At 34.9% G+C, this 27,486-nt stretch overlaps 4 protein-coding genes across 5 annotated transcripts; 2 read left to right on the top strand and 2 right to left on the bottom strand.

The window, feature by feature from the left end:
* The first annotated feature begins 583 nt into the window (after positions 1-583).
* LOC132067738 (phosphate transporter PHO1 homolog 1) lies at positions 584-6,451 on the top strand. Its single transcript, XM_059461043.1, has 13 exons — positions 584-1,085; positions 1,189-1,495; positions 2,194-2,590; positions 2,676-2,724; positions 2,853-2,924; positions 3,201-3,330; positions 4,327-4,447; positions 4,530-4,779; positions 4,867-5,016; positions 5,108-5,260; positions 5,361-5,639; positions 5,942-6,078; positions 6,167-6,451. Exons 1-13 carry the CDS (start codon positions 849-851, stop codon positions 6,255-6,257), a joined length of 2,373 nt encoding a protein of 790 aa, XP_059317026.1. The 5' UTR covers positions 584-848; the 3' UTR covers positions 6,258-6,451.
* A 1,657-nt stretch (positions 6,452-8,108) lies between these two features.
* Positions 8,109-12,303, top strand: LOC132067739 (uncharacterized). Its single transcript, XM_059461044.1, has 4 exons — positions 8,109-8,374; positions 9,580-9,715; positions 11,331-11,459; positions 11,720-12,303. Exons 1-4 carry the CDS (start codon positions 8,214-8,216, stop codon positions 11,825-11,827), a joined length of 534 nt encoding a protein of 177 aa, XP_059317027.1. The 5' UTR covers positions 8,109-8,213; the 3' UTR covers positions 11,828-12,303.
* Positions 11,908-13,564, bottom strand: LOC132066183 (lysine-rich arabinogalactan protein 19). The gene is made up of 3 exons (XM_059459546.1): positions 13,514-13,564; positions 12,448-13,203; positions 11,908-12,187 (listed from the first exon to the last, which is right to left on the bottom strand). The coding sequence occupies exons 1-3, from the start codon at positions 13,562-13,564 to the stop codon at positions 12,095-12,097; spliced, it is 900 nt and encodes a 299-aa protein (XP_059315529.1). The 3' UTR covers positions 11,908-12,094.
* Positions 13,565-15,164: 1,600 nt separating this feature from the next.
* On the bottom strand, positions 15,165-22,981 carry LOC132067740 (tRNA(adenine(34)) deaminase, chloroplastic). Of its 2 annotated transcripts, XM_059461046.1 has the most exons (5): positions 22,834-22,981; positions 19,378-22,475; positions 19,204-19,291; positions 18,528-18,655; positions 15,165-15,663 (listed from the first exon to the last, which is right to left on the bottom strand). In XM_059461046.1, exons 2-5 carry the CDS (start codon positions 22,404-22,406, stop codon positions 15,390-15,392), a joined length of 3,519 nt encoding a protein of 1,172 aa, XP_059317029.1. In that variant the 5' UTR covers positions 22,407-22,475; positions 22,834-22,981; the 3' UTR covers positions 15,165-15,389. The 2 variants fall into 2 exon arrangements, with proteins under 2 accessions (XP_059317029.1, XP_059317028.1); XM_059461045.1 differs by lacking the exon at positions 22,834-22,981 and having other exon boundaries at positions 19,378-22,826.
* Positions 22,982-27,486: the final 4,505 nt, after the last annotated feature.

Genomic DNA, 27,486 nt, shown 5'->3' on the forward strand with positions numbered 1-27,486 from the left:
TATCAAACATTTAGGATTAGAGAAGCATAACAATTAGTGATACAACCCCGAGTTAGTAACTAGCAACGAACTGTTGACCTAAAATTTTGTAATATTGATTTATTCCACGTGATATTTTAAGGTTTAATTTAAATCTTTTTTCCACCACTTGTTAAATTTCTTTTTTTGGTTTAACCATCTGTTATTCGGAATTCACTGATTAATTAAAATCTGGCCCACGTAAGGTTATTTAAGGGGGAAATGCTCCTTGCAAGGAATTTCTCCATTCCCAAAGCTCGAATGCAAGACTTCTAGTTAAGGGTTACGAAATCACGTCCATGATATGACAATCAATGGTACTCACTGATTTCTTACGTGACTAGGTAAGTGTGAATTACGTGATGTAGTTCAAACGTTATGAATTAAAGTCGGAAAAAAACATAACTGAAATTACAAAAGGAAAAGAAAGAAAGGGATTAAAAAAGGTAGTACGATCTTTGTTTTTAGCTTAAGAATGAATTTAGGACCCACTCTTTTTTCCTCTCATAACATATGATCCCAACATTTTTTTATAAATTTCCCACCTTTTCAAAGCATTCATAACAACACCACCTTTTTCCGGTGACATTTTGTTCATTTTCCAGGGAATATAAACTCTGATATCAAAATATCACAAGTGGAATGAGCATAGGATAACCATTGGATATTATTTGAATTGTGCTGTTCAGAATCATGTACCATTAAAATAAATTCCCTTTTCCCTCTCCTTAAATATTTCAATCTTTCCCCTCATTCCAAACACACTTCACTTCACTTGTATTAGTCATTTTCTTTGCACTTGTGGAAAATACTTGTTGCAAAAAAAAAAAATGGTGAAATTCACTAAACAATTTGAAGGACAACTAGTTCCTGAGTGGAAAGAAGCCTTTGTTGATTATTGGCAACTCAAAAAAGACCTCAAGAAAATCCATCTTCTCAACAATAATGGAAGTACTAACAATGTCGATAACACGAAGAAAGAGTGTTCTTTTTCGCGTACCCTCGTTTCATCTCTTAGGAAATTGCCTTTGTTTGGACCTCAACGTCGCGAACATGGGGTCATTCAAGTACTCACACCCTTCCTTTCTTTCTTTTCGAATGTTTTTTTCTATTTCCTAAGTTGTTTTCTTGATTTTAACGTGGAACATGTTGCATTTTGATCGTTACTAGGTTCACAGGAAGCTTGGGCAGACGTTGAGTAAGGGGGATTTGTACGAGACTGAATTGTTGGAGCAATTTGCTGATACTGAGGCTGCTGCTGAGTTTTTCGCGCTTTTGGACCTTCAACTTAACAAGGTGAACCAATTTTTTCGGACGAAAGAGAAAGAGTTTGTAGAAAGAGGGGACTGTTTGAAGAAGCAAATGGAGATTCTCATTGAGCTTAAAGCTGCATTGATCAAACAACATCATGAAAAAGGAACTTCTTCAGGCCAAAACACCAAAGAGGATGAGTCGATTTCAGGCACCATTTCTTGTGGTAACAGAGCTTCCCCTTTTTTCACTCTGTTTCATGTTTTTTTAATGTCTCCATCTATGTTGCTCGGACTCTTCAAAAATACTATCGGTTGTGTGTATGTCGGATCCTCCAAAAACTATGCATTTTTTAAAGATCTGACACAGGTGCGACATCACTTTTTGAGTGTCCAAGTAACATAGTTCTCCATCCTAGTCCTTTATTCTGTTTGCGTGTTCATAATTGAACATAAATTAGGAGTAATATTCATTTTCTTTCACTTGAGATCTTTCTTTACTTTGCATTCAAATATTCTCAGTATTCATTCATTCTTTCTAAGTTGTTACATACCTATTCCTTTTTCATATTTAAAGGAGTTAGGAATAAAGAAACCAATTTCCAGAAATATATGCTATTCCTCCAAGTTGAATATTTTCATATCAAGCCTCGAACGCAAAGCCTCTGAGGAATCCTGGGTGGTCTGTTTACATTGTCATAATTGAACATAGGGTGTAATACTTATTTTCTTTTGATTTTTTTTTTTTACTTTGTATTCAAATATTCTTAGCATTTATTCATTCTTTATAAGTTGTTACATACTTATTGATTTTTCATATTAAAAGAGCTAGGAATCTAGAAATCAATTTCAAGAAATATATGCTATTCCTCCAAGTTGAACCATAATGATTTGAACTAAAACATTTTTGTTTTTTTGGCAATAGATGAAGAGTCCAACAGAGACAGGACAGGGCAAGAACAGGATATTGAGAACTCAATAGATCAAGTGATAATAAACTCTCCAAGATCAAATGAAGTAGAAAATTCAACTAATATCAAGAGGGAAGACAACAAATCGAAGAGTTTGTCCGAACGTGTGAATAATTGCCCGGGGAAAAGCTTAAAGATTCACATTCCCCTAACGAATCCAACACGAACATTCTCAGCTATCACTTATTTGCTTAGGGATGATATTATGATCAATCAATCTTCCAAGAAACGTGGCCTTGATGGACGAAAAAGATTGCACATCAACAGAACGAAGCTAAAAGACGCGGAGAAGATGATTAGGGGAGCCTTTATTGAGCTCTACAAGGGACTAGGATACCTTAAAACTTATCGGTATATTTCTCAAAAACTAACTAGTCGTTTGATCGATGAATAGTTGTCTCTGTTCAAAACAATTTGACATGTTGACTCTTTACAGGAACTTGAACATGCTTGCTTTTGTAAAGATCTTGAAGAAATTTGACAAAGTAAGTAGTAATTCTTTCTTTTTCCTAGCCTAAGTGCATACTAGCGTCTTTTTCACTTTAAATTTATTATGGCTAGGTTAACTTATCATGTTTTTTTTTTTTTTTTTTTTTTTGTTGCTTTCTCACAGGTTACAAACAAACAAGTTCTTCCTATTTATTTAAGAGTTGTGGAGAGCTCCTACTTCAACAGCTCAGACAAGGTAAATTAAACAAATCAGAAAGCCAAAGAGGTGTTCAACTTTTTCTTTTGAAAAAAAATCTTTTTGAACATGAAAATGTAGCAGCATGACATTGTTTGTAGTAGTGTTGGTACTAAATTCCAAATAGATATCCCATCAATATAACATCATCAGATTATTCTTAGACAGTACTAAGTGGTCATATCTTAAAGAGAGAAAAAAGAAGTGCTATTCCACACGAGCAATGACTATATTTGCTAGATATTGTTGTCTCACACATTATACTTTGTCAAACAGGCTTTGAAGTTGGCTGATGATGTTGAGGAGATTTTCATCAAACACTTTGCTGAAGATGATAAAAAGAAAGCTATGAAATACCTAAAGCCTAGACAGAAAAAAGAGTCTCATGCAGTTACCTTTTTCATTGGTGAGTTTCCATGAAAACAATTGGTTCATAATAATTAGAGATCATTACTAAAAGGTCATTAAACTGTTGGAAATAAATGAATAAAGTCGTTTTTTTCTTTATTTTGCATAAGAAAAGTCACTTTAACATTTGCTATTTCACTCAAAAGGTCAATCGAAAGTGATATATTCAGCCACTTTTCAATTATGTGGCAATTGATTTTTTAAATCAAACAACAGAAAACATTACACCAAACTCATTTTAACCAAAAATCTCATATCCGATCTGTAAAATCTCTTTATATGCTAAACAAGTGCCAAGAAGTACCTAAAGAAAATAGACAAGATAATATACCTAAGTGGTTTCTTTTCAAGTTACCACTTCTTTTATTGGATAGCCAGATAAAAACAAAGAGTCATCAACATAAAAAGGGCCATTTGAATCAGCCATTAACCACCTGAAGAAAAAAAGTAGACTCAAGGGTCCACTTTTTTCCACCAGTGGAGGACAAAGAAGCCCCATTTTAGGCCATTATCATGTTATTGACCAAAAAAGTTCATACTTTAAAGAACCCTTTTAGGTGTTCAAAAGACACTAGTGCTTAGTTTTTCTAAGGTTTGTAACTCTCCCGTTTGCCAATATCATGACTTTATACAGTTAAACCTTTCTATAACAACGTTGTTTGACTGGATATTTTTTGGACAGCTATAACGAAATATTTTTATAGAGAACATATAATATAACATAACATGAAAAATCGGTTCCAAAGAAAACTTGATTGTTATAGTGAAATGTTGTTATAGAGACATCTAACTGAGATGAGTAGTGTCATGTGTATCAGAAACATCAAGACTCAAGTACTGATATAACATGACACCGGCCTAATGTCGAAAGAACAATGAAAAAGGAAGACAGATTTGGTGTTGGATGTATTTTCATATTACCAAAGATGATATTGATTTAATTTGACTACTGAATACTGACTGACATTGGCTTCTTGATTTGCTTTCAAAACAGGTTTATTCACAGGATGTTTCCTAGCGCTTTTCGTTGGATATGTGATCATGGCTCATATTACAGGACTATATAGACCTAAATCTGATACAATTTACATGGAAACTGTCTATCCTGTACTTAGGCAAGTGTTCGATTAATTAACTCAATAAATTTTTGGAATTTCTTCCAAATATCTAACAGAGATTATGCTAATGATTGTGCAGCATGTTCAGCTTAATGTTCTTGCACTTCTTTCTATATGGATGCAACATATTTATGTGGCGAAAGACTCGTATAAACTATAGCTTCATCTTTGAGCTAGCCCAAACTAAGGAACTCAAGTATAGAGATGTGTACCTGATATGTACTGTGTTGATGTCTGCTGTTGTCGGGGTCCTTTTTCTTCATCTTACATTCGTGGCGAAAGGGTATTCTTATAATCAAATTCAAGCAATTCCTGGCCTCCTATTATTGGTAATTTTCTTACTATTGACAAAAAAAAAATCGATTTTTTTCTTTTTTGACTCAATGTATGAATAAGTAATCACAATTGTTTAACAGGTCTTCATTATGCTGCTGGTGTGCCCATTAAACATCATATACAAATCAAGCCGTTACCGATTCATTTGTGTGATAAGGAACATCATATTTTCACCTATGTATAAGGTCGTCATGTTAGACTTCTTCATGGCTGATCAACTTTGTAGCCAGGTAAACAAGAAATCAGTCAATTAAATATATTCTTCAGTTCTATAACAGATCAAACATTTGCTGATGTAAATTTTTGTTAATTATCAAACAGGTTCCAATGCTCAGAAACCTTGAATATGTTGCATGCTACTATATAACTGGAAGCTACAAAAATCAAGATTATGGATACTGTATGAGGACAAAATATTATAGGGACCTTGCTTATGCAGTTTCTTTCTTGCCATATTACTGGAGAGCTATGCAGGTTTTTAATAACTTTCCCTTTTCAACATTTTAACTTTGAACTTTTATATGACTTACATAAAAAAAGTTGATAGAAACTGAATCAGATATGGTATTTGCAGTGTGCACGAAGATGGTTCGACGAAGGACACAAAAGCCACCTAGTCAACTTAGGAAAGTATGTGTCTGCAATGTTGGCTGCTGGTGCCAAAGTTGCATATGAAAAAGAAAAGAATTTGGGATGGCTTTGCTTAGTTATAGTCATGTCAAGTGCTGCAACTTTGTATCAATTGTACTGGGATTTTGTTAAAGATTGGGGCTTACTCCAATGTCATTCCAAGAATCCATGGCTAAGGAATGAATTGATGCTTCGGCGAAAATTTATTTACTACTTCTCCATGGTATTAACTCTTAATCATCCCTCAATGGAAAAAAAAAAAAAACATAATCAAAGAAAAACATAAACTATGTTGCTCGGACTTTCCTAAAATGTTGTCGCACCCGTGTCTGATCCTCCAAAAATACACTACATTTGGTGGATCTGATAGGCACATGTCGACAATGTTGAAGAGTTAGAGCAACGTAGTACTCAGACCAACTTCTTGGAAAAACAAGTACAGATTGTCATAGATTACTTTTTAAAAAAGAGCCTTTTTTTTGTAAGTTTTAAAATTTGATCTAAGGTATTTGTATTTTCTTGTAGGGATTGAACCTTGTTCTGAGGCTAGCATGGTTACAAACAGTACTTCATTACAATTTTGGAAGTGTAGACTACAGATTAACTGGGCTATTTTTAGCAGCCCTTGAAGTAATCAGGAGAGGACAGTGGAATTTTTACAGGTAATTAACGACACATATTAGTTATATTGTCAGTGTATATAAGTTATATCCCGTTTGCCTAATGGACATTGTTTTCAATTCTGAACAGGTTGGAGAATGAGCATCTAAATAATGCAGGCAAATTTAGAGCTGTTAAGACAGTGCCACTTCCATTTCATGAAGTAGATGAACAAGATTGAATTATTCCAATTTGCAACTTAGAATTGTTGATCAAGGAATACTGTAGCAGGGCCATGCAAAATTATTTCTTGAGAACCTATCTTGTAAAAAAAAAAAAAAAGGAATGTTATCACATTGAACAAGTTGATAAATTGTCAAATTGTTCTCTATTCCTTCTCCTTTTTTTCTTCTTCTTTTTTTTTTTTTTTTTTTTTTTTTTTTTTTTTTGGTTGGGCCTATGTAACGTGTTCTATTCTAGGAAATAATCCACACTTGTAAAATACAAAAATTCTTCTAATGTGAATGAAAAGGACGCCTATTTTTTGCGTCAATCTCGAATTATCTTATCTCATTGCTTGATGCTTGTATTATTGGAATGAGAACAATGCTAGTAATATTATTTATTATCAGCATTCTCTTTTTCTTTTGTTTTTAGTAAGTTGCCACCTTGAAACACAAATTTCAGAATTTGAGCAAGAAAAATGTAAAAAATATCTTCGCACACTATAAAAAGAGAAATATACAAGTGGTAATTTTATACCCAAGTTTCTCTTTCTTTCTTGAAACATAGTATAATACTAAGTAAAAATTAGCTCCTTTTGAATTTTTCATGCACATGAAAATTTAAATATCTTTTAAATTTGTTAAGAGGATGGCATTTAAAAGATAAATTGAAAAAACTAAACTGTAATTTATTTTCCTTTAAACTCCTCCTCTCAATTCTTGATTTTATTGTAAATCACTTTTGAAAAATAAAATAATAAAAATATTCAAAAATACATTGAGATAATTTTAACGAGAATAAGACGTCTCAAGTTTCAGCTTTGAAATGATGTCATCTTCTGTGCAAACTCAGATTAAGCGGGCTCAAAGCGTAACAAAGGAAAAATAAAAGGGAAAACATCACTAAATGCCTGCCCAACCCAAACTAATTACTCGTCATGCCCCCTCCCAAATTGTTTTTGCTTCTGCACAACCCAACCCAACCCAAACCAATTACCCCACATGCCCCCCTCGCCCAAACCCCTTCCTCCATGATATCATCGCAATATATTAATATCACGATATCATGGTGCAAAGAAACTTATATTTATATACCATATTCATATTACCATGATGGTGTCCATGGTCCTAAGGTTTCTCATCAAGGACGAAATTTATACGATACCATCTCGCATATTCATATCACCAATTTAGTCGGTTTTAAATGGTACCATGGTCCACCGGTTTGGTTATTGTCGGTTCAAGATAAACAAATATTCTCTCTCTACATTCCTTATACCATCACAAGATATGAATATAAGAGGATTTTTACTTTTTACCCTTATGGTATCATAAAGGTTTTTTTTCTAGAAAAGTATGTCATTTAAAAGGTTAATAAATATTAACATATATAATTATAAATAATATAATTATCGGTTTGTCTCAATATATTTATATACCATGATGGTAATATAGAGGACTAAAAGAAGATCAAGATCTTCCATGATACTATCTCGATATTTATATATACTATCTACTTATTTATATATCATGTTGATATCATAATTGAGGGCATCTGGAGTAAATACTTTTAACTTTTTCTAGGGGTACGAGCAGGTAATTATTTTGGTTTGAGGGGGCATGCGTGATATTTCCCCAAAATAAAAAAGACAAAAAAAAACTTTGACCGAGAAAAACTTTGTAAGCAAAAATACTTAGTCATTTCTTCAATTAATCGAGGTGCGTGCAAACTGACTGGACACCACGGTTATGAAAAAAAAAAATTGTTAGTTATGGTACTTACTAATTAGGGTCATATTTTAGCCTATCTAGGAAATTATCCCAAAAACTATTACCAATATTTTTTTTTATTTTTTTTTTTGGTGCAAATTTTACTTAAAGTTATTTGCATAGAGAACCCTCTTTAGCTCTAAAGAACTTCATAATTCCAGTTAAACTTCCACTTCAATTTTCTCTTTCAAACTTTACCTTCAATGGCTACATCAATAATAGGAAACACTAAAATCTTTAATAATTTAAGTTCTTGCAGTTCTTTATCTGTTACTAATATGAAAACACATGTGCCCATTTATTCTCTTCAATTCCCTTTATCCTTTAAACCTAATTCATATTATTACAACATCAAATCCACAAGGTAAGCTTCTATGTATCATTTTTCTCCAAATTTCATTCTTTTTATTCATAGGTTTTATTTTCTTGTTCTTTTTTATTACCCCAGTTTGTTATTTGGTATAAAAATGTTATCTTTACTGGTTATCCACAAAAATATGAGCTTTACTATGTAGAGTGGTGCCCCATGTTTCTTCCCAACTCCATTTTTTTTTTTTTTTGGGAAAATAACACTCTATGTCTATTTGGAGAATATATTTACCAAAAATAGCCCATATTTCTAATATTACCCGAAATGGCCCTTTTATACATTATTATACACTTTTATACAAGTTTGATACATTGTCTATAGCAAATGTATATCCTGTGTATAAACACTGTTTGCAAAAAGAAAGTTATGTAAATTAAAAATATGGCTACATGGATGTAATATTTTATGCTGGATTGTATATTATTGAAATTGTCCTTCTTCATTTTTTTCATGGGTATTGTGTTTATCTTTTTTATTTTCTTTTTTTTCTTGATCCCCCAGTTTGTTGCTTGGTATAAAAATCTTTACTTTACTAGTTACTTAAGAAACAAATCTGAACTTTAATATGTAGGGTTGAGTAGTGGATGAAATGAGCTCAGATTATGCAGAATGGATATTATAGAGGATTCATATTGTCAACCGGAACTAGTTTGAGATTGAGGCGTATTCTCTCTTTTTCTTTTTTGGTATAAAAATCTTAACTTTACTATGTAGAGTTGAGTAGTGGAAGAAACGGGTACACGTTAAGCAGATGGATACAGAGGATTCATGTAGCCAACCTGAACTAGTTTGAGATTGAGGCGTGATAGTGGATATTGTTGTATTATGCAGAACACAGTAAAAGTGAGTAATGGAATGGATTATAGATGATTTGTATAGCCGACCCCAAGTGTTCTAGACTTGTAGTAGTAGTAGTAGTAGTAGTAGTAGTTATTATCAGGATTTTAGTCCTTTTGAGTTATTGGGTCCTAAATTAATAGTTTGTTATACATTAATGTAGGTTTACACCAAAATTACTGAGTTCTGTTATACAATGTAAAACCAAGTTAAGCTGAGTAGTGGGATGAAACGGGTCGAAGTGGAGCTAAATGCATATAGAGGATTTGCATAACCGACCCTAAATAGTTTGTGACTGAGGCGTAGTTGTTGTTATTGTTGTTGTCATACTAAGGTAGAATGCACACATTTTTATGTAACAGGTCAACTACTATTTATGGGAAGAGGAGAGCATCAGAACATTTGCTCCGGGTTCCAATTATTTCGTGTGTAGCCCAAGATAGTTCTGAAACACATCCAGAATCTGTGAATTTTTCTGCTTCAAGTGATTCTTCGAAGGTACATTTTTGCCGTTCTTTGCATGCATTATGAACTTTTGACTAACGATTTTGGATATCTAGACATATTTGTCTCTGTACCTTAACTGATTCAAGGTGTCCTTGGTTTATGAATTGCACTTTCTAGAAGAGTTGTTTTGTTTCTCTGTTGGTTTATTTTATGCAGTGTTAAGTTTTCCCATCCTCTTTTGCTAGACTAGACACCTTTTTTTCAGAAAAGAGTAACTTAACTTCAATTGGAAGATGTGACATTTACACCCCTTATTAGCGAAGTCGAAGAGTGACTAAATGTTCTAATTTACAGTTACAAGAAAAAGAATTTGTAGTTGCTCTTCGGCCACTCATGTATCAATTTTTTTTTTTTTTGGACAAGAGAGTGATGACAAAATCCCCTTTAGCTGCCTTATCCTGAGACTAGACACCTTTTTTCAGAAAAGAGTAACCTAACTTCAATTGGAAGATGTGACATTTACACCCCTTATTAGCGAAGAGTGACTAAATGGTCTAATTTACAGTTACAAGAAAAAGAATTTCTAGTTGCTCTTTGGCCACTCAAGTATCAATTTTCTTTTTTGGACAAGAGAGTGATGACAAAATCCCCTTTAGCTGCCTTATCCTGAGGAAAGAAGCCATAAACAGTAATGAATTACTTATTCTACAATACTACCATAATTCCATTGTGCTCTCACAATAACAACAACAACCAGCTGAAATCCCACAACGTGAGGTCCGGGAGGGTAGAGTGTCAATACTACCATAATTCCATTGTGCTCTCACAATAGAATATGGAAATAGAGTAAGAACTCAGTCAGTTCAACTTGCATGTAAAAAGACCACTAAATAATTTTTTTCACATATCAGATAAATTTCATTCATCAAAGCACACCAAGTTGGTGTGAAATGTATGTAGTTTTCTTTCTTGGTTTCAGTTTCTTTCCTTTTCTCGTGCATGTAATGAGAATGTCTTTTCTGAAAATCACAATAAGTTCTTTGAATCAAATTTTCTAATAGGAAAAGGGAGTTGGATCGAAGTATATTTTGAGCCCCTCGTTTGTTATATAGGTCGGATTGGGATGTGTTTAATTCTTTCATGTTGAGTAGGTTGAAATGATTTGGTTTGAAGCTAATTGACATGTTCATTCCAAGGTTCAAGTGCTCTATATTTAACATATGAAGACCAACTTTTAATATCCATTTCCCTAAATTGTTGGGATAAAGTTCACAGAAGGATAAACATATTTTTCTAGCTATATTTCAATTGGCAATGAAGGTGATATATTCTGTGTCCATCTGTTTATGAGAGTTTAACCCTGGAAGAAGCTCATTTCTTTCTTTGCTTTACATAGCCAAAATTTTATATCTAAATTTGTCAACTAAAGGTCTAAAGCAAAATATTCTGTTGAGAAAAGCTTAAAAAGCAAAATGTTGTGATCTCGGAATATGTTGTTTCCATTTCCTATTCTCTTTCTTGTTGTTTCTTCCTTACCTCTTACAATTGGTATTTTGATGTGTTTATTAGCTTTTCAATTGTCCTAGTTCAGTACCTTTTCTGGATTTCTTCTAGTGTTTTTAACATTTTCTTTTCTTATTCTTAATGATCGGGTGCCTTCTTGTAGGAAGCAGCTTTTGACTTGAAATTACCAAGAAGAAGTCTATTAGCAACTTTCACATGTAATGCTTGTGGTGTTCGATCTCAAAGACTCATAAACAGATTAGCATATGAAAGAGGGACTGTGTTTATACAGGTACTTAGAATTGAGTGTACAGCGGTGCTGTTAAGCTTTTGATAATTGGAAAACAAAACTAATTTTCTTATGAGATAGCAAAGTCAAAATAATGTCTCTTAATTATGTATGTTCACTATTTGGTCCTTTGGTTTGCATGAATTGTAGAGTTTTCCATATAGTCTCCATAGCTATCTTATTTGCCTCTGTTTTCTTTATCTTTCTTTACTATTAAAGAGTATTTAAATCGACTGGGTATCAACTGAAGATTCTCCTTTCAGTGTTCAGGGTGCTCTCAGTATCATAGATTAGTTGACAACCTTGGACTTGTGGTCGAGTACAACTTCAAGGACGAAATTAGTATGGATCCAGATGCTGATCAAGAATGACTGAAGTGTATGGATTATATAACTTTAGGCTCTAGCAAGAGAGTAATAGTATTGATAGTGCATTAGTGCCATTTTGCAGGTGAGAGAAAATCAATTACATTGATGTAAATATCTGGATGAAAAGAATATCAATGAGATAACAACAAACAATGACAATCATATTCCAATTATTTTTCCTCTAAACACATAATTAGTCCCATACTCCCATCTCAATTCAAAATTTTCTTTCTGGTAATGAAACATATAGCTTTTCATGTAATGGGTAACTCAGATTACGATGGCCAAAAGAATAGTCATCGCCAAACCAGCATTCGCCCACATTCTAGATCTGCTTCCTTGCAGTAAAATCGTTGCTCCATTCTGCAGTCAAGTGAGAGAGTAAGTGAATTTATTCTATTAGAGCTGTTCCTGTCAATGTACAGTCAGACCTCTCTATAATTATGCTTTTTGTGGAACCGATCTTTGATGTTATGTTATATTATATGTTCTCTATAGCAACATTTCGCTATAACAACGAAAAAATATCAGAACAAGCGACGTCGTTATAAAGCGGTTTGACTGTACTATGTTATTTTCAAAAAATTATGGTTACCAGACATGAAAAACAATGGAAACATTACCAAATTCAGAGTAGGAGATGGTGCTGGTGTCACATCCGCAGAATCTGTGACAGTTGTAGGTGGTGCTGGCGGGCTTGGCACAGTTGGTGCAGGTGCTGGCGCGTGATGGTGCTTATGCTTGTGCTTCTTTCTCTTGTGCTTGCCATGAGCTGGTGCTGGTGCGGGTGCTAACTCTGGCGGTGGTACTGGTGATACCACAGCTGGTGGAGGTGTGGCAGGTGTTGGTGCTGGTGGGGCCTTAGGCGGAGACACTGGTGGTGATACAGGTGCTGGTGACGGTGGTTTTGGTGCTGGTGTTGGGGCTACTTTGGGCGGAGGTAAAGCTGGAGGGATTGCTGGTGGAGAAGCAACCGGAGCCGGTGGTGGCGTCACTGGTGGTTTTGATGGACTCGAGACAGGTGGAGTTGGTGGAGGTTGTGGTGGTGGGGTCGTTGGGGCGGAGACAGGGGCCACTTTAGGTGAAGGTACTGATACAGGAGGAGGTACCGTTGGAGGTGCTGCCGAAACTGCTGGTGGCTTTGACGGTGCAACAGGCGTAGTGGAAAGCGGGGGTGATGCTGCAGCTGGTGTGGTAGTAGGTGGAGGTGTCGTGGTTGGTGTAGATGGTGATGCTGCTGGTGCTTGTGCATTAGCCATCACTAGCCAAATGCAAAAGCAAGTTGAAAGGCAAAGCAACTTAGGGGAAGCCATTTTGTTGAGGATTTTGATTGTCAAGAGCTCTCTACTTATATATGCAGCAACAATATTATTTAACTTCTAAGAAAGAAAGAGTTTGGTAGATATCTTTATGAGGGGAAACTTAGTATGATGTGAATGCTACAGCAAGTCTCATCATTTGTCAAGATTGGTACCAAAAATGTGCTTAATTTTTTGTGTGCAGCTGCATCTCAAGATTTACAGTCCATTGGAAAATAAAATATTGGTCCTCTAATGCTATCAATTACCATCTCAAGCATAAAAGGACCATGTAGGTCATGCTTTTTAGTTAGTCTATTATTTTCAATCATTATATTGTTATAAATGATGCAATTTATATAGTAAATAAATTTTAATGCATCAAATGTACTTGACCTGCTGGTTCTATTAGAGCTTGTGTTGGGATCTTTTCATAGTTCATTTAAGTAAAATTTACTTTATTATGAATTTTTCGGTAGGAAGCGTTTTATCCCCTTTAGTGAACTTACTCGGCGCCAATCTAGATAGTTAAACCACTCCCCCCACCCCCCAAAAAAAAAAAAAAAAACAACCTTTATTATGTATCATTGGAAAGAAACACAGAAACAAGAGGTTGAGTAGTAAAGGTTTCTCCCCTTTTTTAACAAGTTTTCTTTTCCAGGAAAAGCAAAGCACTATGATATACCAAATGTCATAATGGTGATCAATTTTGTATGTGTTGTGGGAGAAATGATTAATGGATGCTAATTACTTGGCAATGCAGCAAAGGCAAAGTGGTTAGATATTTTAATAATGTTTATTTAACCAAACCTATCATTTAATTGTTAATAATCTCTGGTGCTAATAAACATGGCAAATTGAATTACTACTAAATAAACAGATCCAAACACAAGGAGGGGTGGTTATGATACTACAGTTGAGGTTAACAAATACCAACAACCTTTCTTGATTTTGATTTGACACTTAAGCTATGCCTTGGTATCTAGTCCCAATCACAGAAGAAAAAAAATTATCAAACAGGTTGCCTGGCTACTGTCATGTCATTCATCTTATAATTAGATGTGGCAATTTCCAATTCTCTTAACTTTTAAGCGAGCACCTTAATGAACTTTATAAGTCCTTAGTATTATAATTATTGTGGATTTTGAGATTATCACAAGGATTTTGAAATTAACTAATCAAAACAAGGCATAAGATTGTCATCTCAAAACACAGTTGAAAATCGTTTATTGGTAACTTGGTAGGTGAGAAGATAATACCTACATGGTAAATAGTTATCCGTATATGGTGTTTACACCAAACTAATTTAACTTTCCATAGTTAGATAATTTAACAAAGTGAAAATATGTATTAATTTGCCATGGTTAAATGAAAGAAGCCTATGTGCAAATATGTCATGCATCTATTAGTTTGATGATTATTGAGGTTAAATTTCACAGGCACATTTTCGTTCCCAATAATCTCCATGAAAAGACTTTCATGATTTCCGAACGAACCGAGGGAGAGTTGAGGCATGAAAAAACTCATCTATGATCTGATTATTTCCAAGTACATATCATCCGCTGTGTTATCCGCCATCTCTGCGGCCGCCAAAAGCCTACCCACTTTTTTTATTTTCTGGCTTCGATTTTGTGTAACCTCAATTATGAACATTTGGACACTAAAAGACATTTTCTTGCGCTAAATTTTAAATCTTTTTAAGAGAATCTATTGGACTTCATCCACTTTACAGTAGCATCTTGGTGATCATAGCCCCTTAAAACAATTAAATTAGCATCATTTTTTTTTTTTAACAATCTATTATATATATATATATATATATATATATATATATATATATATATACATATATATATATATATCTATTTTACAACAACATACCCCAGAGTAATCCCACACGTAGGTCTGTTAGATTTATTTCAATTCTGGAGCAATTTGATGGGGCTTAAAAAACTTGATTTAAACTCTGCTAAAACAGAATTCAAGAAAACTCTTTTACATGAGGAATCACTTGTTAAAAGTTGACCTTTGAAAATAGAGAAAAACTTTTAAGTCATAAAATTATGCACTGTCCAGTAAAAAAATGTTCTTGCAAGTTGCAACCATTAGACTACGACTCTAATCTCGAAGTACAACACATTGACTAAGTAATTCATTCAGTTGTTTAAAGAACAGAAGTTGTTGGCTAAATCATTAATTTGAATACAGGGAAGAAAGAGAGTTCTATCGCTACAATTTTGCAGCAGTATGAACTTCAGAAACAAAAATCACAGGCAGAACATGATATGAAACACGTCGTGAATCTTGCTGAAAATTTTCGGTTGGTGGCTTGAAATGGGAAGACATGAAGGTGGTGTTGGAGGATCCGACTTCTTTTCCTTCTTCTTCCTTCTTAGTTGAAAGAACTGCTGCATTGCATCTGCACATTCCGACGCCAGCACTCCTCGTCGGATTGTTATTTTTGGGTGGAAAGGATGAACTGGAGCAGGAGGTTTATCTGTTGGTTCCAAACTCTTTTCTCCGTCTCCATCAGGGAACAGCCTGAAACATTATGAATCACAAAGCCTTTAACTCAAAAACCAGAAAAAGAAGTTTCTTGTGGAGCGAGCTGTAGTGGCGTATGCATTATTTTTCGTAAGCGGTGTCGATATTTGAAGCAATGAATAAATCACTATAAAAACAAGTGGTATCCTTTTTTATATGTATATCCAACATTTTTATTTTTTCCTATTATCTCTATGCACATATTTAGTAAAAGATTTCAACGAAGCGGTGTAACATGACACTGCTCAAAGCAAGGTGTATCCGCCCCTGGCGTGCTGCAACAACAATAACAACAACAACATACCCAATGTAATCCCACACGTAGGGTCTTGGGAGGGTAGGATGTACGCAGACCTTACCCCTACCTTTATGGCGTGCTGCATGTATGGTTAATCATGTACATATCGAGCAAAGGTACAAAATAAAGAAAATAGTTAAGAAGGTCGATGAATGCAGCCATGATCAAAATAAAGGGAGGATCTATTTTTGAACAATGACAGAATAACTAGATTTTTGCTTCAACAAGGCACACCAGGTTGTTGAAGACCAAAATATCTGATTACATTCTCACCTACAGCATAACATTCAGAATCTGTTATTTATCCTTTGCATTGAACAGAGACCTACACAATTCATGAATCAAAATAGAGCCCTTAGAGAAGGCAAAATAACTAGCAGGCCCGGGTGCTCCAGAAAAGGCATCTAAAATATCTGACTTGATGTAAGGCTGGTCAGAAACATCAAGAACATCGCTATTATACATTTTCAGCTAGACCGTCTAGCTAGTGTTATTCCGTAACTAAAAGATCTACGCTAGGGTTCCTGTTTAGTTTTTTTTTTTTTTTTTTTTTTCGATGAAATAAGATGTTGTATTACGAAGGCATTAAGTAGATGCATGTTACATACACAAAAGAATCATGGTTAACTCCTGAGAACAAAAACTTCAATTCTAAATCAGGGAGTTAACCAGATAGCAAAAATATGGTCTCTAAGCCATATTGATGGTTCCTGTTTAGTTTTTCATCAATAGAAATAGCTTGACATTCAGACTGGAAAAATAAACAGAACATTACTTACACCATTCTGCGTATTTAACTAGTGAAGTAAACTAATTTTATGGGAACTTTGAGAGATGCTCAGCCGCATGACTTTGTGAGAGAAAGAAAGAGATTGAGGATAATACATCAGGGAGAAACATGGACTTACTTGGAGGTCTTTTAGGACAAACACAATAGTTGGTGTCACATCATTCACTTGAACGCTAAAGAATAAAAAAAGAAGACTTCCAGATCCATAGTTATCCACTTTTCTTTCATGAACTAATATAAGCATGTAACTGCTACGTATACACTAAGGAGAATATTGTCTGATAAAACCATAACTGACACTTTAAGGGGGTTTTGGTTTGACGGTTACAGATGTTTAATTTTTTTTTTTTTTTGGGACTGAGAAATTCGTTTGGAGCTGGCCCTTCCGGCCAACTACAACCTTTGAAACTCGGGGGTGATGGGCCCGCCCCCTATCCTTCTCCACAAAAATAGCAGAGTTAGTCCGCTTGGCGTGAGACTCGAACCTGTGACCTAAGACACAAGTCCCTCAACCTTTGCCAATTGAACTGACCCCTGGGGGCCGGTTAAGGATGTTTACTTCTGGTATAAATTTCGGCATTACTTATAAAGTCAATATAAAACTCTGCAATGCTGATATAAACTCCATATAGCTAATTTAACATCTCGTTTCAGGTATTAAACTCCGCATCACTTAACTAAAGTTCAATACCCGTTTACAACAACAACATACCCAGTGTAATCCCACAAGTGGGGTCTGGGGAGGGTAGAGGGTGTACGCAGACCTTACCCCTACCTTGGGAGGTAGAAAGGCTTTTCCGAAAGACCCTCAGCTCAAGAAAAAGCATGACAAAAAGGTCAGATATGAATACGAAAGTAAAGAAGCCATGACAAAATACTATAGATAAGCATTATGAAGAAAAGTAACAATAACTGCAGCAAACTAAAGTTCAATACCGGTTTGTGGAGTCTAATATCATATTCCAATCGTCGAATTACTAATATTGGTATAATTTGTTTTTTAAGAAGTACTAATACTACTGATACGAGAATCTATGCATTATTTTATACATAATAGAATGTGAAATAAGATTAATAAGACGTGGATTAGAGTATCTAAAGACAAAAGTGTCTTTAAAGTAGGCAATCTCTACATAATAACCCCTGAATGATTATGCATCACCAAATACAATTTTGAATTTTATTCCTTAGCTAGAGAAAATAAGAATGAATCATAATTGTTGTAACGTTTCCGAAAAGCTGTAAAATAGCTAAATTATTGTAGATGCTAGACCATGCAACTAGAAAGCTATTACAGCATGCACCAATGTAGAAAACTGTGAATATTCATCATATCTATAGCAAATTATGGTACTGCCAGAAAAGAAAAGCAAAAAGTTGCTGTTTAATTTGAACCCTTCATGCATAACTAATGTAAAATCCTAAGATTAAGATATCTGACTATCTTAAAGACTTGTAATTTTTGAAGTTCAGAAAGTTAACACGTGAAACAACAAGAGATTTCTAGTAGGATATGATCTTGAGTACACATCCGTTTTCTGAAAGATCCCGGCTTTCTTACTTTGGTGTGTCTAATAAGATTTGTCGGAAGAAAGGTTCCTATGGTGTATTGCCATTTCCAAACAGCAACGAATTTCAACTATTTTTATATTACAAACTAAGAACTACATGTCTCATTTCTTACCTTTCGAAGACCTAAAAGAGTCGATGATAGCTCAGTAACTGACAACTGTTTAAGCTATCGAATGAACAAATATGTACGATCTTGCTTACCTAATCCAGCTTCCATCAGCCCCTAGGAGCTTATTCGGAGCTCCCCATACAACAGTATCAACTCTAGCTTGAAGTATTGCTCCAGCGCACATAGGACATGGCTCAAGTGTTACATAAAGTGTGGTGTCCTGTAGAAACAAAAGGAACTGGAAGTTATACGAAAAATAAGGGACACAAAGAAGAAAAGAAAAGGGAGAGTTATGGTAATCTAAAGTTGAAATCTATTTATCATATTCAACTCATACTTTCCCCATGTACATCACATTTAACAAAGTACTATTGAATCTCTGGCTAATATGGTTCTTTCCTCGTCTTGCCAATTCTAGCTTTTTCAAGAAAAAGAAACAGAGTAAAGAATTGTTTGACCTAGCATAGAGGAGAAAAAGGCAGTGTTAAGATTAATAGAGGTTGCTACCAAATTAGGTGATTGGCTACTAAAGAGTCGCTGAACCCTGCATTCATCTGAATTTAGTTTCGGTAAAAGAATACAAAAATATATATATATATTGATAGTGCTTCTTCCTATTTTCCTACCTACACTAGTACATTTCATGTGACAAATTATATTCCATATTAATAGAATTACCCCATTATGTATAAAAATTACACTATGCTAATATTCCATGTTAGGAGGCATCTTCACTTAATAAGAGAGTATAAAAGTGTAGAGGACTACCGAAAGTCTCCATGTCCGGAGTGTGTTCGAAGCCTCACGTATGCAGAGCATTTCTGCATGGGCGGTAGAGTCGCGAAGTTCTTCTACACTGAAACATGCATATTTATGTGAAAACCAAAGTCTAAGAAGGAGGAAAAAAGGAAAACAGGAAAAACATAAGCAACCATGACTTACAGGTTGCATCCACGAGCAACTATTCTTCCATCATGGACCAGCACAGCACCAACAGGTACTTCCCAATTATCAGCAGCCTTTTTGGCTTCCATTAGTGCTTCCCTCATAAACATTTCATCAATTTTTCGCTGCTCGCTTTCGAGCTGGAATGCCTCTTCCCACTCATCAAACCTGTCTTTTACAAATTGATCGGACCTCTGAAACTTTCCCCGTCTCATTTCAGCATCTTTAACCTTAGAACCTGATACCTCACCGGAGACGGTGGAAACTGCTTGCCCTTTGCTACTGCTGGATGGAACAGCTTGTCCAACTTCTGTTATTTCTTCTATAATGGGTGGTGATGTTCTCACCGGAATTGAAGAAATCGGAAGCCCACCTTCAGCAGAAGGCAATGGAATACTTTTGGATGGTGAAATGCTTTCTAAAACAATTGGCGAAGATGATGTTTCCACCAATGTGTGCTTCGTATGTTCCCCTGAGCTTGATGAGCTGGATGCTTCTCCATGACTATGAGAGCGAACCTTTTTCACTTGGTTCAACCTACTGATGCTTTTTGCATTCTCACTATTGTTATCCTCTGCTTCATGACCAGAAAACCATGTTTCACTACTTGTGGATTGATTAGGTGAGCTCTTTCGACCAGATTTAGAGGCCGAAGTATGGCGATCAGAATGAGACATCCATCGCATATGAACAATATCTCCAATAATATTCCACAAGGACCTACCACTTCTCTTGACAATAGCTGTTTTCTCTTTGTCTGAATCCTCTGATACTTGTGTCTCAGGAGGTTCTTGGACAGACGGCTCAGTCACATCCCACATTTCATCTGAAGGTCCCTTAGCCCCTGAAACCAACGAGGATTGCCTTGATTCATGCTCATTTGATTGAGAATCACCATAACCATGTTGGCCTACAACTTTTTGAGTATGCTGCTCTTCCTCGTTAATTAACTCTGTCTCAGAGGTCTTTTTCTCCTTCAGAATCTCAGAGTTGGAAATCTCATGCCTGACCTTCTCTACAAATTCGCCAACATACTGAGTCGAGGATTTCTGCAATCGATCAGCTGAACCAATTGCATCTTCATGGGATGATAAACCCCAAGGCTGAACAAGAACCTCATCCCTTCTGGCTTCACCATGTGTTTTGTGCTGAAGTTGTGAAGGCCTATCTGGGGTAAGGTTTTGTATGCCTGAATCAGAAACTTCTTGAGTTGAAAACCCAGTCTTTGACTCAATCATTGATGAGTGTCTTGATAATACTTGGGAAGATGCTTTCACCTCTTTTTTGTTTGCTTGTGCTACTTCAACACTGCTAGTGTCACTAGAATGAGTAGTTGACGTACTCGACGCACCCAGTAAAGTTTTTTTCTCATGTGATTCCATTACTGATTTTGTGCTTCTTGCGTCTCTTATTCTGGCTTGGGACGAGTGCTCCTTGGATTCTATTGATGACTTGTTGAGAAGGTTTGTATAATCTTCCTGGTTCTTCATCCTTGTCTCTGATTTCCTGTGTGAAACATGAGTTCTCTTTTCGTCTGCATTAGTTAATTGTTCAGCTTTTTCTCTCAACTCCACTAACTCGGTGATCTGACTAGATTGGCGGTGCTCGTTTGATACCTTCTTCCTGATTTCGGTATCAGAGACTCCCTGAATGGCCGACTCTGTCCTAATGTCATTTTTCCGGAAACTAGACTCTTGATTGAGCCTATGAGATCTTCTCCTATGTTCATCTTCCCTTATGATGCTCCCAATTTTCTTACTGTATTCTTCTCTAGCTTGCTGAATTTGACTTAGAGCCTCGTTGGAGGTTTCTTCTGTTTCATTATAAGATTTACTTGCGCCGTAAGCAGTTCTAGATCTAAGGTCATGACTCTCAGATGTATCCACAAATTGTTTATACTTTATATTTGTATTAGATTGTCCAGTTGTCTGCCCCTCGAACTTTGTAATAGAAGCTGATTGTTGCTTTGTGTCATCATATTTCATGGAGGAACCAGAAACCTGTTCAGAACCACTTCCATGAATCTGAGATATCCTCGAATGCCTCTCCCTTGATTCCTTTTTCTCCTCAACTGATATGTCAGTAAGCCTCTTCTCTGACTTCTTTCTCCAGTCACCAGCCTCACCATACAATTTAACTTCAGAATCGTCCTTCCGTGAGACAACCCCTTGTTTAGCAGTGTTATTCTGATCTCTTCCATCCACTCTGTCATATCGAGCAACAACTTCACTCTTCAAATCTCCTTCATGCTTCCTTGACGATTCTTCCTCAAAACGCTCATTCTCAATCTGCATATCACTATCACTATCAATATCAATATCAAGGTCACCGGTTGAAGAGGCAGAATAGTACGAAGAGCAGCTCGAGCCATCTTTCCTTAGTCTCTGCCTGTGGTCCTCCCTTCTTGACAAACTTTCCCTCTCTTCTTCTCTTGCTCTTTCACTATGACTCTCCCTCAACAAGGAAGCTCTTTCTTCCTCCTTATGCCTTGTGCCTCTGCTCTCTTTCCTAAACAATGCTTCCGTCTCTTCTTCTCTTGCTCGATCTTTATGACTCTCCCTCAATAAGGAAGATCTTTCGTCCTTATGGTTTGTCCTTCGACCCTCTCTCCTTAACAATGATGCCCTCTCTTCTTCCCTCCTATTCTCTTCCCTTCTCTTCTCCTCCTTTCTCAATGGAATCACTTCATATTCATACTTATACTTACCCGGTTCATCCCTTTTCTTCTTACCAACATAATTAGTAGCACCCGGTTCATCCCTTTTCTTCTCCTCCTTTCTTGACGGAATCACTTCATATTCATACTTATACTTCAATTTACTCCCCACATTACCCCGTTCATCCCTTTTCTTCTTACCAACACAACTAACTGCACCCCCATTTTTTCTTTTCTCCGCGTCTATTCTCTTATTTGACCTAACATTTCTCTCTCTCACACTAAACAACTCCTCATCCACATCTTCAGTCAACAAACTAAGCATAACCTCAGCTTCATCGAACTCCGAAACACTGCTTTCTTCACTCATTTCCTCAAACACCAAACACTTATATCTCCCTTTACCCCATTTCCCTCCACTTCTACTCACACCATTTCCCTTAAAAGAACAAACTTTTTCATCATAAACAGGAAATCTTGAATAACAATGTCTCTCTAAACCACTAAAGATCATTTTTTTACATTGAATTAAAGTAGATTGTCTCAACCCATATAAAGAACTAGGGCAAACAGGCACTCTATACATACTAGTAGTAGCATTTGAACAACAAGAACAACATGATGAGGAAGAATAAGATAAAGGGTATCCACTAAATCTATCATTTGAACAATATAAATGATCATAACATGAAAATGAAGATGACCCTTTACACTTTAGTGTAAGAGTTGAACTTACACATGAGTTATACATGGCTAAGATAGAAAAAAAAAGAAAAAAAGATTGTTCAATGAATTACCTTGATGATGGCAAGAACTAGGAAATAGTCCAAGTAGAATAGTGTTGGAAAAAAAAAAAAAAAATAGTGTTGGATCAGATTGGTGAAGAGGGATATAAGGAATTTTTGTTACCAGAAAATATTGATGAATAAAATATTGAACGAGTTGTGGCTTGGTTTATTAGTGAGTTGAATCGTAAAAACCCCGGTTTTTTTTATTTTTTTTTTATTTTTTTACTTTGTTTTTCTTTCGTTTTGAATAATCTATAAGCATACACTTCCTTCGTCTCAAATTATTTTTCGTGTTTTTCTTTTACAGGCTCTTTAAGAAAAAATTAATTAGTAAGGAGTTTGACTATTTTACTTCTTATATGTATTAGAATATGATCTCTTAATGGAATATTTAATCTATTTATGTGTCGTCACGTCATAATTGAGGTGTTTGTAGTCTTCGAGAATAATTACTTATAAGAATAAAATGGAAAAAGTAATTAATTTTGTTTTAAATTTCTAAAATAACATTTAATTTAAGACAACTATTTTTAGAAATCGAGACATATCACTTGAGAAGGTGGGAGTAACATTTTCATATTTTTATCATCAAGATCAATTGAATATATAGGCAGAAACTAAAATAGAATTTATTTTGATCTACTATTGCTAGTAATGATAAAAAAAAAAAACTTGTTACAACAGTTTTTCGAAACTTTCAAGAATTTAGTGAAAGAGAGGAGAATGTAATATGTAAATTTAAATTAATGGCAAAAGCAAGATATGAAGTGTCCTCGCCAAGTTGCTTGGATGGTGAGAAAGGTGTTCAATATGAGGAAATATTGGCTGAATCAGAATATGCAAAGACGTGTGATAAAAATTGAGAAATTTCACATAGATGATGCTTACATGCACCTAAGGGGTGAGGCTACTAATGTCGAATGGAAGCATCTCATTTGTAATAATGCAGCTGAGCCAAAGCAAGTATTCATTTTGTGGATAGCATTACATGAGAGTATGAGAACAAAAGATAGATTGTTGATTTGGGGGATGACCGTTGATGGAACTTGTGTATTCTGCCAGGCAAAACTTGAAACAACTTCACATTCATTCTTTGATTGCAGCTGCACTAAATTAATATGGACTAGATTCTTGGATTAGTTGCGCTGGCACAGACGCATTGGAAGATGGAACGACGAATGAAAATGGGTGATACAACAAGCAAAGGGCAAGAATCCAAAAGGAATTATCTTAAAAGCTGATTTTGCTGTTGTGATATATAATATTTGGATTGAGAGGAATGCACAAATATTTCAAAACAAGTCCAAACCCGTTGATATATTGCTTCATCAAATCAAGACTGGCCTTTGCATTCGAGTTAGGAGAAATGAAAGGATGTTTGATTTTGAGTTAGGAGAAATCAAAGGATGTTTGATTTTATATGTACTTTATGATTTTGGTAGGTTCTTAGATGCTTAGTTGTGAAAGGTTTGTTTGGATGACACTGTGAAGGGACAAGCCTAGTATGGCTTCACCTCTGCTTTGTGTTGGTGCATTTGGTAGGTAATAAAATCTTTAATTGCCAAAAAAAAATTGAGTAGATCTATCTGCTTTGATTTTTAGAGTTGTAAAACAAACACTTATTATCTATGAATAAACAAATACAGTTTGATCTTTTTATCTTCTTACTTGTCCTATTATAAACTCATATATATGTGTGCGCTATGGTTGAATATTTGAGAGACAACAACAAAAATAATTTTTTGTATTTGGGGTAAACTTAAAGGAATTCTTTAGATATATTTTTGAGCAATTTTGGTCCTTTAAACTTATTAAAAGTGGGCATTTTTTGTTTTCATCAAATATTTAATAAACTTTGTATGTTAGATTTAACGGAAAATGTGAAATAATGATTCAGTGGAAACTCACGTTTAAAATGTATAATTTCTTCTATTTTTAATCTATTTATAAAGTCTAATAGAGCCTTTTGAGGTATAAATTTACTGTATTTTGTATATTCTTTATATTTAGTGCAGTTTTGTGTGTTGTAGTTGTTAAAAATTTTATGGAACTCTTCTGGTGTAAATTCAAGTAAGAGCCCATTTGGATTGGCTTATTTTAAGTGCTTTTAAGCCAAAACAGCTTTTAAGCCATTTTATAGTGTTTGGATAAAGTAAAAAAAAAATGTTTTGAAGCACTTGTTCTTAAGTAAAAATGATCAAAATAAGCCAAAAGCTACAATTCCTTAACTTATGGCTTATGCTTAAAAGCCACTTAAAATAAGCCTGTCCAAACGGGCTCTAAGTATCATAGCTAAAGGAATCTTTTTTTTGCGCGGATTGCCCTTCATTTGGGGTGGTCTTTAATTTTTGCCCTTCAAATTGGTGGTCTTTAAGTTTTAAAACTTCGCCAATACTGAGATTATGAGTTCGAACTCCAAATTTCAAGAAAAAAAAAAAAAATCGTAAGGCAAAATTTCGTGAGGCGGTAAAAGGTAAATTTTGCCAAATCAATGCAAATTAAATTTTTATCTTGAAGGACAAAATTTAAAGACCACCATTTTGAGGGGTAAAAATTAAAAACCACCCCCAACGAAGGGCAATCCTGCAAATTGCTCTAAAGGAATTATCTTTTCTCATTGGCATGTGGAATCAAGTTTTTGCGCTGAATGGCCTTCAAAAGGAGTGATCTTAAATTTTTACCCTTCATTTTTAAAATATTTAACTTCTGTCCTTGCCTTCATTTAATGAAACTTTTGTGACGCAAAAACCCTGCCATCCCAAATAGCAAAGCTTTCTTCTTCAACTCCTTTTCTTTTCTTCCTTTGCAACTTCATCCTCCTTTTTATTCTATCTTATGGTATTATTTTCTCCCAGCTGAAGATTCTATTGACCAGATTTATGAGTCTGCCTCTTCTATTCCAAGAAACACCTAATGCTATCCAAGAGTTGACAATGCAACTAATATGTTCCACCATTGTTTATGTAATTTTCTTAAATATTTTTGCTAATTGCTTCTGAAGATGCAGCCCTTTGGTTGTTAATTGCAAATCTTTAGTTGTTGTGGGCATTATTTTGGAGAAAACGTTCAGTTCTTAATTATGATTGTATGTTATGTGTTCTAAAGTAGGTTTTAGATAGGTTAAAGCATAAGGAGCCTTTCCCCCCCTTTTTAGATAATATTTCCTTATGTTTTAATTATTTTTTTGTAAAAAAAAAAAAAAAAATTATTCTCATACTTTGTCTAAGTGTAAAAACATGTAAAATTGTAGGTTATTTAGTATCAAACTAAGTTGTAAGTGTATATATTAGTAGGGCAAAACTTGTAAAATAAATAAATTGAACAATCATCAAGCTAAGTTTGTCTTTTTCCCCACCACCCCCACCCACTCTCCACTCCAACCCCAAAACTTATAAGTGTAAATAATAGGAAGTTTTGCCACCACCAACCCTACCCCCACTCCCCATCCCCACCAGTTTTGCCACCCACCACCCACTCACTCGTCCACCCCCACCACCACCCTCCACGACTACAAAACATCTCCACCATTCTTGTGAATGTAAATGTTTCATTTTTATTAATCAAATAATATTTTATTAAATTTGTATTTATTTTCTACTATTTAGTTACTTTTTAATTTGAATTGTATGTTTATTATGTTTAACTAAATACATTATGCACATTCATATATTGAAAAATAAACAGTCTTAATCATTCAGTGTTCAGACCTAGAGACAACATCTTAATCATTCGATGTGCGTTGATTCGAACGTCTTAATCTTAATGAAAACAAATGAGGCTAAGTATCAAACTAAGTTGCAAGTGTATATATTAGTAAGGGCAAAACTTGTAATAAAAAAATTATACAATCATCAAACTAAGTTTGCCTTTTTGGGCAAAACTTGTAAGTGTATATATGGGAAGTTTTGCCTTAAGGTTTAACTTTATATTCCAAAATTAGTCAAGTTAGGCCTTAAGGTATGATTTTAGATCCTAAAGTTAGTCAAGTTAGGACTTAAGACCTAACTTTATATTCCAAAATTAGTCAAGTTCGACCTTAAGGCATAACTTTAGATTTCAAAGTTAGTCAAGTCAGGCCTTAAGGCCTAACTTTAGATTCCGAAGATAGTCAAGTCAGGCCTAAAGGCATAACTTTAGTTTCCGAAGTTAGGCAAGTCAGGTTCTTAAGGCATACCTTTAGATTCCGAAATTAGGCAAGTCAGGCCTTAAGGCATAACTTTAGATTCCGAAATTAGGCAAGTCAGGCCTTAAGGCATAGCTTTAGATTCCGAAATTAGGCAAGTCAGGCCTTAAGGCATAACTTTAGATTCCGAAGTTAGTCAAGTCAGTCCTTAAGACATAACTTTAAGTCCTTAAAGCATAACTTTATATTCCGAAGTTAGTCAACGTAGGCCTTAAGGCATAACTTTATATTTCGAAGTTAGTCAACTTAGGCCTTAAGGCATAACTTTAGATTCTGACAAGTCAAGTTAGGTCTTAAGGCATAACTTTAGATTCCGAAGTTAGTCAACTTAGGCCTTAAGGCATAATTTAGATTACAAAGTTATTCAAGTTACGCCTTAAAGCTATTTTAATACTCCAAAGTTAGTCTAAGTCGCAAGCTTATCAGTTTTGGAACCAAAAAAAAAAGAAAAGACGAAATTTCATGGCTGATTCGGAGTA

This window comes from Lycium ferocissimum, chromosome 8, assembly GCF_029784015.1.
Source record: "Lycium ferocissimum isolate CSIRO_LF1 chromosome 8, AGI_CSIRO_Lferr_CH_V1, whole genome shotgun sequence".
Taxonomy (NCBI): Eukaryota; Viridiplantae; Streptophyta; class Magnoliopsida; order Solanales; family Solanaceae; genus Lycium; species Lycium ferocissimum.

What these genes read in the sequence shown, in the direction of transcription:
- LOC132067740 (XM_059461045.1), bottom strand. Translation starts at nt 22,787, where the DNA reads ATGTATAACTCATGTGTAAGTTCAACTCTTACACTAAAGTGTAAAGGG. An exon ending in TCCGGACATGGAGACTTTCG is followed by an intron (nt 18,656 to 19,203) that starts GTAGTCCTCTAC and finishes TTGTTTCTACAG; the next exon opens with GACACCACACTTTATGTAAC. An exon ending in GCTGATGGAAGCTGGATTAG is followed by an intron (nt 15,664 to 18,527) that starts GTAAGCAAGATC and finishes ATAATGTTTCAG; the next exon opens with GCTGTTCCCTGATGGAGACG.
- LOC132067738 (XM_059461043.1), top strand. Translation starts at nt 849, where the DNA reads ATGGTGAAATTCACTAAACAATTTGAAGGACAACTAGTTCCTGAGTGG. An exon ending in GCGAACATGGGGTCATTCAA is followed by an intron (nt 1,086 to 1,188) that starts GTACTCACACCC and finishes GATCGTTACTAG; the next exon opens with GTTCACAGGAAGCTTGGGCA. An exon ending in TGCAGTTACCTTTTTCATTG is followed by an intron (nt 3,331 to 4,326) that starts GTGAGTTTCCAT and finishes CTTTCAAAACAG; the next exon opens with GTTTATTCACAGGATGTTTC.
- LOC132067739 (XM_059461044.1), top strand. Translation starts at nt 8,214, where the DNA reads ATGGCTACATCAATAATAGGAAACACTAAAATCTTTAATAATTTAAGT. An exon ending in TACAACATCAAATCCACAAG is followed by an intron (nt 8,375 to 9,579) that starts GTAAGCTTCTAT and finishes TTTATGTAACAG; the next exon opens with GTCAACTACTATTTATGGGA. An exon ending in GAGGGACTGTGTTTATACAG is followed by an intron (nt 11,460 to 11,719) that starts GTACTTAGAATT and finishes TTCTCCTTTCAG; the next exon opens with TGTTCAGGGTGCTCTCAGTA.
- LOC132066183 (XM_059459546.1), bottom strand. Translation starts at nt 13,564, where the DNA reads ATGAACTATGAAAAGATCCCAACACAAGCTCTAATAGAACCAGCAGGT. An exon ending in TAATAGAACCAGCAGGTCAA is followed by an intron (nt 13,204 to 13,513) that starts GTACATTTGATG and finishes TTTCTTTCTTAG; the next exon opens with AAGTTAAATAATATTGTTGC. An exon ending in CATCTCCTACTCTGAATTTG is followed by an intron (nt 12,188 to 12,447) that starts GTAATGTTTCCA and finishes ACTTGACTGCAG; the next exon opens with AATGGAGCAACGATTTTACT.